Source organism: Pelobates fuscus, chromosome 1 (genome assembly GCF_036172605.1).
Source record: "Pelobates fuscus isolate aPelFus1 chromosome 1, aPelFus1.pri, whole genome shotgun sequence".
In the NCBI taxonomy this organism is placed as follows: Eukaryota; Metazoa; Chordata; class Amphibia; order Anura; family Pelobatidae; genus Pelobates; species Pelobates fuscus.
This window is the reverse complement of record NC_086317.1, coordinates 278,057,410-278,071,401: the sequence shown is the minus strand read 5'-3', so window position 1 is coordinate 278,071,401 and position 13,992 is coordinate 278,057,410. Positions and strand designations below refer to the sequence as shown.

At 42.1% G+C, this 13,992-nt stretch overlaps 1 protein-coding gene across 5 annotated transcripts in view; it reads left to right on the top strand.

Annotated features, from left to right (window-relative positions):
• Positions 1-13,992, top strand: part of GTF2I (general transcription factor IIi) — an 82,411-nt gene that overhangs the window by 14,398 nt on the left and 54,021 nt on the right. For 4 of the 5 annotated variants that reach the window (XM_063457406.1, XM_063457405.1, XM_063457404.1 and 1 more), the window contains exons 6-9: positions 207-241; positions 1,101-1,143; positions 2,264-2,311; positions 2,834-2,907. In XM_063457406.1, the coding sequence (XP_063313476.1) occupies positions 207-241; positions 1,101-1,143; positions 2,264-2,311; positions 2,834-2,907 (200 nt within the window). Of the gene's footprint in view, positions 1-206; positions 242-1,100; positions 1,144-2,263; positions 2,312-2,829; positions 2,908-13,992 lie in introns of all 5 variants that reach the window. The other variant, XM_063457402.1, reaches the window with a different exon arrangement.

Sequence of the window (13,992 nt, the reverse complement as noted above, 5' to 3'; positions counted from 1 at the left end):
CATGTGTATATAGTTATAATGTATGCAGTTAGGCCAGCGCATACTAATATGTCTGTGCTAGAAATGTCACTTGGAAGCATTTATGATTTGGGAGCAGGATACCTTTGTTACAGGCTAATAGAAATCTCTTTTGAAAAAGATCGCTGATTGTTAATTAAATTCTGTATATGTATATATAAATATATATATTATTATTTTTTTTTTAGGCCTTTTATTGATAGAAGAAGATCCAAACGAAAAGGTAAGCAGTTTGATTATTTTGGAAAGTAAACAGAATATTTGCATTATTTAGTGATTTGGATAACTAATAGAGCTTTGGGCTTGGCCTTCCCCATTCACCCATAGAACATTGTTACTGTTTAAATTAAGACTGATTTCGAGTAGCAGAGGATTACACTTTGGGTGCAAAGAAAAGAGACAGTTTTCTCATTGAAGTGGTCTGGGTGCAGTGCTCCTGTTCCATTAACCCTGCAATGTAAAATATTGCAGTTTTAGAGAAACAGCAATGTTTACATTTCAGGGTAAAGACAATCTCTATTGGCTTCAGACAGCCAATGGAGGTGCCTCCTGGTCTCTAGTAGAATTTAAGTTAGTGTAACAATGTTGGACGTCTAACGTCTTCAAATACCCTTCAGGAAATCATTCATGCGTGTTAGGTTCCTCCATCGGCATGACTTTATGAGAGGAGACCTAGCTAGCTCCAAGGGAGCCTCAGGGCTGGAAAGAGGTAAGTTAACAAAGGGTTTTTAAGCCTTTATTCACTGCAGGAGGGGGGGCAGACCTAAATAAATTGGGACACTATAGTGTTTGAAATACAGCTTGATATTCCTAATGCCATCGTGTACCTTTAACAAAAAACTTTAGATGCAGCAACCAAAGACTCCTTCTACAATCAATATGATGCAGTGCTTATGGTGTTTGGATTGTCCTTATAATAGAAACTAGGTGCAGAATAGCAAACCATAGCCACTGGTACATGAAAATATCCTTATTAGAAAATTATGCTATTTGTGCTAATGTAGTGAAAAAAAAACCATTGTGTTGGTTACCAATTACTTCTCTGTCCTGTTTTAATGTGTTTACATTGTAATCTATTGCAGAAAATGAAATTGCTAGAGAAGCTGAGGCATCTTTCTCTGAAAGGTAAAAGTGCATGCTCTTTAGACTTTTCGTGCTTCATTCAAAGGAGATCGTATTTTTGCCCATTGTATATTGTGATGAGTTTAGCAGGCTTAATACAGACTAAAGTCAATCTCCCATTAATATTTAATATATTTGTGTTTCATAGACAGACCTAATTTAATATAGATAATATATATATGATTACCTTTCGGCTTGCATTTTTCTGTTTAACTTGTATTCAAATTTCAGAGGCAATTTTTGCAATCCTCATCTTTTTAAGTTTTTCATTCTTGTTTAAGTAGATTTTTATTATTATTATTATTATTATTATTATTGTTGTTGTTGTTTGTACTGCAATTTTTAAGCATCCTGAGAGGCATAGTCACTAAACCTTTTCAATGTAGTAACTGGGTAAGGAGTGTAGGCTTTGGGGCCTCTAGTATGAGTGAAAAGGGTAAACCTAATTTTTTTGGAGATTGCTTAAAAGTTTGTTTTTCTTCTTCTAACTACATGTGTAAGTTCTAGTATCTGTGTGAATGAATATGCAAAATATGTGCACTGTTTAAGAATGAAATATTTAAAGTACTAAACCACTGGACATATTGCCTTGGACCACATGTTAAAACTATTTATAGGAGTCGCAGATTTACTTGTAGGCATGCTCGTTTCTACAATGATTGGTTAAATGCAAGAGTGGCTACGTGCAAGGCTACACTGTGCTTAATAATGTATGTTAAATTATGTAAACAAGAAATTGTGGAAATGCTGAGGAAAGAGTACCCTTGTTCATAGTATATATTGGCTCTTCTTTGTAGGCCACAAGTGTATGCTCTGCAATAAAACACTTCTGAAATAAAAAGAAAGACCTCTGTTTCCCTGGACAGTGTGTATAGGAAAGACAATTACTGACATACCTGTGTTTAATTAACAAACAAATATCATCTCAAGTACTCAATTTGAGTTTAGGTGCACCTTGCAGCATATCCCAATCAGTTATGACAATTAAGAGAGTTAATTATGAGCCACAAAGTTCACAGAATTTTATCATATCACCATGTCTTTCTAATCTGTATAAATATTCACATTTAATGCATCTATTAGTTTGTAAAGTATATTATTTTTTTCTCTCTCTATTTTAAAGTTATTCTCCTGTTCAGGTGAAGTCCGAACCAAGGCACGACCCTGGTAAGTAGCTGTAACTTGTTTTATGTAAGTGCAAAGCATAATTTGTGATCCCTCTTTAGTGTGGCAAAAGTAGCTTTGACATCAGCAATGCACCATCATAAAGTAGTTTAAGTATTGTCTTTATTTTATGTCGATCAATATCTTCAGCATGTTTTATAGTTGTTTTAGTTTATTTTTTTTGAAGACTATGTGCAGGGCAGTTTCAGGTAATGCAATTCCTCTGCAAACATGCAGCAGCTGGGCAGGTGAGAGTGATCTTGGGTCAGATAACATCTGGGTCTGATCCAAGATCACTCAAAATGGCTGCACAAGCAGGGAAATCTGGGAAGATAAAAAAAAGTATATACTGTTCAAAATCAAACTTTTTTTTAATTTTTTTTGCAAATATTGAAAGAGGAAATAGATATATACTTTTTTAGGTGGGGGAGGGGAGAAAACTCCTTTGATTTTAATAGTAAAAAGAATAGATATTTTGACACTTTACATATTGACTGCACAAGATAATTGTTGTTATATTTGTAGGGAGCTCTCCTGAGTTGACCACAGTGACAATAAAAGAAGAATCTGACGACCAAGAATACTATCAGTTTAATTTTCAAGGTATATTTTTTTTTTGCTTACATGAATCCATGCATGATCTTTTTATTTCCAGATATTCATGTAACCACATCATGTCTCATTACTTGCACTTTTGTACAGGATTAGTATTCTGCTTTCTTAAAATATAGTCCCTTATTCCTTCAGTTCTAGATTTTGTCTATATATATATATATATATATAATATATAGATATATACAAATGAATATATGAGAACAACGACAATTAAGTATGCAAAGCAGTCTCAGTGTAAGAGTGAGACTGCTTGCATAATCTGGAAAATCTATACAGCGCGGTAGAGTCAAAATACCAAGATCTGACTGTCCAAATAATATGGTCAGAATATTCCTATCAAATAAAGTATATACAGGTAATCCTACAGTCCCTTGCCAATCCAGAGTGCTGTAGCTAAGGAGATAATTATGCTTAATCCGTATCCTCACTCGGCCCTAATAATAAGCTTTATTGTGATCTGCTATAGGGGTATGAGTGTCAGAAAGCTAAGTCTCCATCTTCTAGACACCCTACTAGACAGGCAAAGGAAAGAAAATAAGAAAATAAATTAAATAGTGATCATGGTGCTACAAACACCAGTGCCCAGTGCAGCACTGGGCACTGGTGTTTGTAGCACCATGATCACTATTTAATTTATTTTCTTATTTTCTTTCCTTTGCCTGTCTAGTTAGTTTTACAGGGAGAGATGCTTTCTTAATTATAACTGTCAGTCTGTTTTTGACTGATGCTTCATTTTCTCCGCTAATTTCTATCTCTCTCTCTGCTATGGACATGGCTCAATTTTTGAGCATATATTTATTCTAACATTGACATTTTCTAGGGTGTCTAGAAGATGGAGACTTGGCTTTCTGACACTCATACCCCTATAGCAGATCACAATAAAGCTTATTATTAGGGCCGAGTGAGGATACGGATTAAGCATAATTATCTCCTTAGCTACAGCACTCTGGATTGGCAAGGGACTGTAGGATTACCTGTATATACTTTATTTGATAGGAATATTCTGACCAAATTATTTGGACAGTCAGATCTTGGTATTTTGACTCTACCGCGCTGTATAGATTTTCCAGATTATGCAAGCAGCCTCACTCTTACACTGAGACTGCTTTGCATACTTAATTGTCGTTGTTCTGTTTTTCACCAGGGGTTAAGCCCCTTTGAGACATCTGGAGTCTCATTTCGGTACACTCGTTCTGGTGTGGCACCCGCCACCACTCTCCCCCCTGCTTTGTGTGAACAGGGGGCTGTGTGCACGGATGCTACACAGGGACATATAACTTTTTGTTCTTTTTGTTTCACAAATGAATATATAAATGGTTTAATTACAAATAACCATTTAAAATAAAGACATCAACAAATCACAGATCTTTGGAAATATTTCTGTCAATTTCTATGGAAATAAAGGGAAGCATAGACCGAGCCATGCTGCTCTCAATGCAGTACAATGAGCCTCTCCAAACCTAGAACTCTCAGCTTCATAGTTTTATACATTTGTACAGTATTAGTATTCTGCTTTCTCAACAATATAGTCCTTCATTCCTTCAGTTCTAGATTTTGTATTTTTTTTTTTTCATTCATAATTTTTTATTTTTTTTTGTAAATCTTTCTTTTATTGAGGCATTTGTGAGGGATACAGAATAGAAAAAGGGAAATGCGTAGGTAATCATCAAATTGGATTAGTACAGCGAAAACAGTATGAATTACATTTCCATAATGGTATTGCCTCATTTTTATATTTTTGTGAGTCGGTAAACGGGAACGCAATTTAAACAGGTTAACAGTAGGTGCTATATGACAGGTGCTATCTTATCAACATAAGCAGTTATACAGGAACGTATAGGCTGAGTGTCATGAGCTAAGGCTGATCTGTTAGAGCTAAACAAAAGCAGTCGTGTTAATCAAGACAAAGCAAAGCAAAGCTCTACCATAGAGAGTATATACAAAGTATGAGTTGAGTTATATGTGATTGAGTAAGGAGCCGGGCATTTTATAATAGACAAGCTTATCTTGCATCTGTGCAGTGGTAGTAGGTGCTACGGCAAACGCTTACATTAGGATACAGCCTTATTATAGTGGTGCAGGCATGGAAAACTCAATGTCGGCTTAAGTTATGTAAAATGAAATAAGTAAAAAAAAAAAAAGATTAAAGTTAAATAATAATATAAAGTTATACTCATAGTATATACATGAATATAAGCACGAAAAAAAAAACAGACATAGATTTACTGTATAGTTAAATGTCAGGCTTATCGCCACCGTAGGGCACACATGTTCCGTTTTGGGGGGGGTTGAGTCGAGCTTATGCATTGCCAATATCAGTCCATTAAGGGTCTCTATTCATGTCTACTTCTGAAGGTTGAGTCTGCAGCGTTACCCCTTGGGTGCCAGTCTGGGTGTTATGTTCACTCCCTGGCTTGGGTGCTGTTCACGGACCGCTTCTTCAGCCTATTCCTCTTCGTGGCTCTGAGGGAGCTGATGCTTGCAAGGTGTGTAGATTTCCGGCGGGCTGCCACATTGGCAAGGCCTCCCCCTGGTCCCAGGCCTTGTGCGGGGTCTGCATCCAGGTGCCACAAACTCGGGTACTCGTGGAGGCCGAGTTCTTCCCTATATGGGCGTCACGGAGAGCCTTGGTGTTCTGCCGTCGCCAGCGACGGTCAGGCCTCCGGCGGTGTGGTCGATGCTGTGGAGGTACTCTCCTTGTGACCCTCAGCCTGGGTGGGCATTCAGCACGCCCCGTGAAGGTAGGAGAGCGCGTGTTGCCCAGGACAGGCCCACTCAACTGCTTGCCCGCTCCCCGTGTTGAGTCGCCGTGAGCCGAGGAGGGACTTGTGAATAGTCGTTCCAGTTTGACCCAGAACTGTTCAAATATCAGGTCCAGGTTTGTATATTGATATTGTGCGAGTGCAGGCCTTGTGAGTTGCGTTTCTCTCTCCATGCGGTTAGGCCTGGAGCCGCCGGCTCTCAGGCTTGAGTGGGCGGTCGCTGGTTGTGCAGGCATGTGTGTCTGATTGGTGGGGACCGGGATAACCCCCGCCGGTCCATAGGGGGGGGGGGAACGGTGGCTCGAGCTTTGCAGCGCTGTTTGTTTAGGCCGCGGGAGACCGGCCGTCTCCCCCGCCGCCGTCATGCTTGTAGGCCGCAATATCGTGTAGGTTGGTACCGGAGCAGAAGGTCACTTGTGTGGTATCATCTCGCAGGGCTCGGTATGCTCTATCGCTCAACAGCCTCTATACAATGGGTCACCGCCTCTGTTCAGCAGGATTCGGCTTTAGGCAAAGTTAGATGCGGGAGCAGCAGTTACATGCGTCCGCTCCGTTCCGCTGTCAGGCCCCGCCCCCTTTCATTCATAATTTTATTGAATTTTCATGGAAACATAAAGAAGGGGGTGTGGGATACAGAAACAAAAAGAGGGGAGGGGGGGGAACAAGGGGTTACATCGTAAGACCATATAGCATTTCATACATCAGCTGAATATCTGCAAAAGTCCGCATACAGAGTATGTAACAGTATAGATCAACAACCTGGGCCCATGAGGGGATAACTGGATGGTGGTCTTTTACTTCCCAGCGGTTGAGTCTGGCAGTAGAGGTTAAACGTGTCTCTAAGGGGAGAGGGGGATAGGGAAGGGGGTACGGAAGGGCAACTAAGGGGGGCAGCAATATACCCCGTTGAACTGTAACGTCATAAATGTAACCGTGTGTCATCCTACGCGGTGTCACCTAATCCTCAAGTGCATCCTTGCTGTATGGCCTGCGTATGGTATTTTGTGTATTGTCCTCCCTGAATGTACTAATACGCATGTTTGAGATTTAAAGTGAGGGGCGCTACCGAGGTTCACCGTGTGTTCTTGTGTGTGCCGTTGTCTAGGGGGGCATATATATCAGCCCACATCTTCCAGGCCTCTTGGAATTTGTTAGATGGTGCAATGGAGGTGGTGGACAGTCGTTCATAGATGTAATACAGGTGAATTTTGTCCATCAATAGTTGTTTGGTAGGGCAGGTGGTGAGTTTCCATCCGCTCGCTATGAGGTTCCTAGCCGCCAGGATAGTTAACATCGCCACTTGTTTACAGGGTTTGGTCATGGCTTTGGGAAGGAGACAGGTTGAGGGATCGAGTGTGACCTCGTTGATGTTCATCAACTAGAGGATGTCCCCAACATGTCTTCAGAGAGGTGTTAGTATGGGGCAGCCCCACCAGATGTGAAACATTGTGCCTATTGATGCCCCGCATCTCCAGCATTCTGCAGGAACTGTTGGGTAAAACTTGTGTAGTTTACTTGGTGTTAGGTACCATCTATAGACCAGCTTCCTATGAGCTTCTATGTGGTAGTAGCAGTTGGTAATGCCTTTGAGCGCATTGAGAGATCGTAACCAAGTTTTGCCATATGGCGAGGAAGTGTACTCTGCCTGCCATTGTTGGTCGTAAGTGGGTGCTTTTGTATCAGTGTTGTTTGTCAACATGCTAGAACATATAGACAGTGACGGTCATAGAAAAAATCCATGGGTTGTGGGCTGGAGGTCGGTATGTCAGCTTTAGTGAGTATTTTATAGGTGGCAATGCTTTTTAATTGGAGGTATTGGAAGACGGAAGAATTGGGAAGGCCGTGTTTTCGCTGGAGGTCTGGGAAAGGCAAGAGCTGGTGGTCATGGTACGTATCGGCTATGTGTCGAATGCCATGTTTCGTCCAAGAGTAAACCCGAGGCTAGGGAGTTCAGAGCCATTATTGGTGCTCGTGGGTGAAACTTGTTGAGTTTGTGTTGTGTGTGGTGTAGAGTCCCAGTGCTTAATAGTTAGAATCGAGGTGCTAGACAGGTGAGGTGCGTGCGGCCTAAGTTTTTTAGGTGTCCACAGTACCGGTACCAGGGAGCCTCCAGGTGCTTTAGCGTGTTCCATGTCTACCCACTGGAAGGTCCCCCTGGGGGCATGGAGTTTAATCGCCGCCTCCAGGAGGAACGCTTTATGATACCTAGAAACATCGGGAAAACCCAACCCCCCCTGTTCCGAGCGCTTCTGGAGGAGAGACATAGACAGTCGTGGCTTGCGGGATTCCCAGATGAACGAGGAGAGAATGTCCTGAAGGTGCTTGAAAAACGTCGGTTTGACGTAGATCGGCAGCATCCTAAATTTGTATAGAAGTTTTGGGAGGAGCATCATCTTCACCGAGTTTATTCTTCCCAGCCAGGAGAGCTTAACTGCTTTCCATTGTTGGGTGTGCGTTTTGCATAGTGGTATAAGCGGTTTGAAGTTAAGTTTAAATGCGTCTGTGGGGGAGGGACCAAGTTTCACTCCTAGGTAGGTGATATCGGTCGTTCTCCAATCAAAGGGGTGGGAGTGTTTAAGCCGTGTTATCAATGAACTGGATAGGTTTATAGGAAGAGCCTGAGTCTTGCCGTGATTAAGCTTATAGTAGGATAATTGCCCATATTGGTAGAGTAAGTGTGTTAGCGCCGGGATGGATTGTTCGGGTTCTGTCACCGTGAGCAGAATGTCATCTGCGAACATGGAGAGGCAAAATGTGCTATTCCCTATATCTACGCCTTTGATCCTGTCATGGTGCCGTATTAGTGCTGCTAAAGGTTCTAGAGATCGTGTATATATAGCAATGGTGACAGGGGGCACCCCTGTCTAGTGCCATTGGTTATTTTAAAGGGAGTAGAGAGAGAGCGCGAATTGGATACTCTCGCTTGTGGGTCATTATAAAGGGCCATGATGCCTGAGACAAGGCCCTCTGGGAAGCCGAATTTGTATAGGACTTGTTTCATGTATTCCCAGTTGACCCTGTCAAAGGCCTTCTCCGCATCAAGGGCTAGGATTAGTCCCTTAGCGTGTGTGTCTTGCATGTGTGCTAATATATTCAGGACTTTCCGAGTGTTATCTGATCCCTGTCTGCCTTTGATAAAACCGGATTGGTCGTTATGGATCAGTGAAGGTAGGAATCTGGATAGCCTATTTGCTAGGAGTTTGGCATACACTTTGACATCCGCATTGATGAGGGAAATCTGCCTAAAGTTTGGGCATTGGGTCGGGGGTTTCCCTGGTTTGGGCAAGGTCGATATGTGAGCTGTCAGCATATCTGAAGGTATACGTCCTGAGGTGTAACAGGAATTATACAGGTTTGTCAAGTGAGGCGTGAGTATAGTTGTGTAAGTCTGATAGTATAGGTTGGTAAAACCGTCTGGTCCTGGAGCTTTCTGTTTAGGTAGGTCTTGTATCGTCTTTGTCACCTCCTCGATAGTGAACGGCGAGGTAAGGATCTCGATATCCAAATCTTTCAATTTGGGGATGTCAACAGAATGTAGGAAGTTTATAATGGAGTGTGGGGAGGGCGGGACAGTCTCTGCGCTATCTTTACGATTGTAGAGTGAGCTGTAGTAGAGTGCAAACTCCTCTACTATTTCTTGTGGATTGATCAGTTTTTTACCGTGTGGTGTCTGGATATGTGCTATTTTCATTTGTTGTGAACGGGTTTTGAGTTGTGCAGCCAGTAATGCCCCTGCTTTATTGCCTTTGGCGAAGAATTTGTGTTTACAACGCTGCAGGATGTGGGTGGTCTTTTCTAGCTCAAAGTGGTGTAGGTCCTTTTGTAGGACGGATAACTGTTGTTGTGTGACCCTTGAAGGCTGCTGTTTGTTTTGGTGCGTTAAGTCTGTGATGTCTTTTCCGAGTTTCGTGTATTTCAATTTGCGCTGTTTATGTTGGTAGCTGGCTATTTTGATAAGTGTGCCCCTTATGACAGCTTTGTGTGCTTGCCATACGGTTTCCACACTTATATCGTCTAGGGCATTCTCTGTAAAATAGGTTTCTATGTCTTTCTGTATTGTCGTTACTGTATCTCGATTGGTGAGTAAGGAGTCATTCAGTCTCCAAGTGCCTTTGCCTGTGGATGGGTATCTTTCAGAAATGTTTAGTGAAATGGGCGCATGGTCAGACCACGTTATGGGGCCTATCACGGCCCGTTGGACTTTATCCATGAGTTTAGCCGGTATGAGGAACCTGTCAATTCTGGTGTATGTGTTGTGCACTGCTGAGTGGAAGGTATAATCTATGTCGGTGGGATGGAGTATCCTCCAGGGATCGACAAAGTCGTGTTTGAGAATAGTGTGCGTTAATTTGGAGGTCAATGCCACCCGCATTTTAGAGGTTTTTGTGCGTTCTGAGCGGTGGGAGGAGGTGTCTGCGGAAGCGTCAAGCAAGAAATTGGTGTCTCCACCTAGAATCACATCTCCAAAGCTGTATACGGAGATCAGTCCAAAATTTTTAACCATATACTCATGTTGATTTTCATTAGGACCATACACATTCACCAGTGTGTAAGGGTAATTATTTATATAGCACTGAATAATGAGATATCTACCCTGTTTGTCTCCTATTTTCTTAACTAGCGTGAAGGGTACATCTTTACTAATCAGGGTAGACACCCCACGCTTTTTCTTTTTGTAGCACGAGTGTAAGTCAATAGGGTAGTAAGTCGAGTTGAGTCTAGGTCTATTCCCCCATTTAAAGTGAGTTTCTTGGTAAAAAACTACTAAAGCTTTATATTTCTTCGCCTCTGCTAGCGCTAGTCGTCTCTTTTGAGGCGTGTTAAGACCTTTGGCGTTTAATGAGAGAATTGTGAGAGTTATAGTACAAATTTAGGTAGGGTGGCAGCTTGTGTGGCAGTGCGTTTCATTGCAATTTGCAAGCTCTTTGCAAGCCATAGGACAGAAGGCTTGGCAATGACTTTGATTCGGGTTGTAGCGAGTTTCGAAAGAAGCCAGAGAGAGGCATGGTCTCGTGTGTGTTTTCTTTTAGCAGTGTGTACTTTAGTGGAGGGTAAAGTGGTGAATGTAGATGTACTACTCAGTACAGGAGTTATGTATGGACAATGCCCAATATGCGGGCTGTTCAACATTGCAGTAGGTGACATCAGAGGAACAGTGGTCAAACAGAAAAACAAAAACAACAGAACTATGTACAGAAAGCCGCCTAGATCAGTACGAAGGCGTGTGGGCGGCAGTGGAAAGGCCAGTAGTGGCCTAATGGGGGGGGGTCGATGTACGACCTGCGAGAGGACTCGGAACTTGAGCTATGAGGCCCTGTAATAGGGTCAGTTAGCATGCGCCTGTGTATAAGTGGGGAGCCTCACCTTATAAAGCATAACTGTACCTTACTTGGTAATTTGGTAGGCTCAATGGAGCCCTGTATTGCATGAGGGTATCGGGGGATATAAAGAAACTTAAAACGTCTAAGGGAGTTGCATACAATATGTGTTGATTAAGCGTTGGGAGTGTGCATTAACGTTACCAGTCCTTGACAGTGAGACGTGGGAAGGCGGGCCCAAGGAGCAGGGCCTGGTAGGTAGTACATGCCAAAGTCACTTAGCTGTGGAAATGGTGTTCCAGTCTCTGGAAATCTGTGTCAAAGAGCGTTGTGGTTGGTTCTTTGCTGCGTCGTCTGCAAGTACTCGTTGTGGGATGTTCCACTCCTTGAGCAGTCTTTGGCCCTCTTCTAACGATGTGATATGCTTTTCGACTCCATTCCGCCGAATCATCAATCTGGCAGGAAAACCCCATCTGTAAAGAATGTCCGCATCCCTTAGGGCTGTTGTTATAGGCGCCAATACTTTCCTTTTGAGGAGCATGTTAGCCGAGAGGTCTGTGTAGAGCTTTATGTTCGCAAACTTGCCCGGGAGTTCGGGGAGAAGTCTGGAGGCTCTCCTGATTTTATCTTTAGATGTAAAATAGTGAAATTTAGCAATGGTATCTCGCGGGAGAGATGGTGGTAGGTTTCTCGGCCGTGGAAGACGGTGGATCCTGTCCAGGAGGAGATCTGACTGTGATAAGTCTGGGGACAGTTCGTGAAAAAGATCCGCTGCATATGATATGAGGTCTTGTGAGGTTATGTCTTCAGGGATTCCCCTTATGACTATATTGCTCCTCCTGTCCCTGTCTTCATGATCTGCTACCTTGTCTGTGAGTAGGTCCAGTCTGTCCGTTATATCTGCGTGAGCATCCGCTAATGTATTATGGGCACTGATGATTTCATCAGTTTTGTCCTTTAAATGGGCAGTGCGCTCACCTATGGCCTGAATGTCAGCTTTGATGCCTCTTGCCAGTTTTGAAAATTCGAGTTGCATGGAGCTTTGGAGATCAGTCAGCATCCTCTGTATAGAGGAATCTGTGACTGGTGCAGAAGTTGGCACTGAGATGGACGTGCTGCGCTCCTGTCTGAGCATGAGGCTTGGATTTGTCCGTGCGGTGATGTACGGGCCGTTTTCCGTAGGTCCGCCGCTTTGTGCCTCGGTTTCTTCGGCGCTCGCTGTGCCATGGTTGTCAGGCACCAGGATAGGGTAAGTAGTGCTGCGTTTTATGCTGGTGTAATCGCTGTTCGGGAGTCCCTGGCGCAGGAGCTCGTGGCTTACGCGTCCATCTTGGATCGTTGCGTTGCCACGCCCTGAAGTTGTTTTGGTGCCTATAGTGTTCCTGTAAATGATCATAGCAAACGGGTATGCTGTGCTTATACCAGGAGTCCATTATGAACAACTGTAGAAGGCACAAGACCTCCAGGCTAAAAAGAGGTTTGAGGTTAAAGACAATTTGACTTTTGCTTAAATTTTCTAATTATTTTTTGCTAATCAATAGTCCTTTAGAGTATATCCTCTCTACCATCCATGTTTACCATATTCTGCCACTTTATTATTATAATTGAACCATATTTTGCAGTGCTTTACAAGAAAGGGGGATTGATATTAGAGAGAGGGATTGCTGTTAGAGGTCAAGAGGGTCCTGCTCAAACAAGCTTACAATCTATCAGGATTTGAGGACGTATATCATTAGGTGTCTTGCCAAGGACAAAACTAGATCACCTTTAAAGTTTTATCTAAAAACAAATAAATATACATTACATAAATAAATAAACAGTTAATGTGGCAATTTGTAATTTAGAGGGAACAAAAGAAAAGTATTTTCTAATTGGAAGAATTAAAAAAAAAATGATAGAACTATGTGGACTGTGACTGTGCGGCTCAGAACGTTTAATTTACATATTCTGTCTATTGAAAGATAACTTGCTTTTTGTGTCTAGTTGTCTTTGGCTCTCAAATACAAAAAAAAAATCAGCGAGGGTCAAAAGTGAACGTTCATCAATTGTCAAACATTGTTTGCAAAACATTGCCTGTGAAAATAATGTTGTAGAGGGATGTGTGTATATATAGTAAATATTACACATTAACTCTCTACTAGAAGACTTCCTACAGAACACAGATGACTTGGATGCCACAGAATATTTTATGGATGTGTCTTCTGGAGAAGAAACAGAAGAGAGTGCAATGGACCCCGACATCAACACTACAGCTAAAGATAGGTTTGATTTTATGTTTGCTGAAGATATTCAGTCATTTTTACAAAGACCAGAAAACAAAAACACCCACAGAAAAACAATGTGTGACATTCAAAACCTGCAGGCCTACTTTTCTGCAAACTTTAATGAAGGGAGGCCTATTTGTGATATACCGCCCACAGAACTTTGCAATTTGCTATCTCACTACTTTGTAAATGTTAAGAAGAAAGATAATAGTGAATACGAGCCACTAACACTTAGGTCAATATTCCAAAGCACTGAGCGTTTCCTGAAGCAAATGAACTACCCCACAAGCATGTCCTCAAATGTGATCTTCAAGCCAACAAGAGATGCTCTGAAATTGAAACAACGAGAGCTGAAACGAAAGGGGAAAGGATGTAAACGGAATGCTTCTGATCAGTTAACTGATGAACTTATTAATCAGCTCTATCTTACTAAGCAGCTGGGACCACACAATGCTCATTCCCTCCAGAACACGATGTGGCTAAATAACTGTATTTATTTTGGAATAAGAGGCAATAATGACATGAGACAATTAAGATGGGGCGACATACTGCTGAGGAAGGATGCAAATGGCAATGAATATCTTCAGTACGACAGGGAGTGTCAACTAAAGAATCATGTCAGATACAACCTTTCTGAGTTCACTCCAATGCCAAAAGCATTTGCTACTCCTAGTAATCCAGAAATGTGTCCAGTGATGAACTATAAGATCTTTCTTCACCACAGGCCTT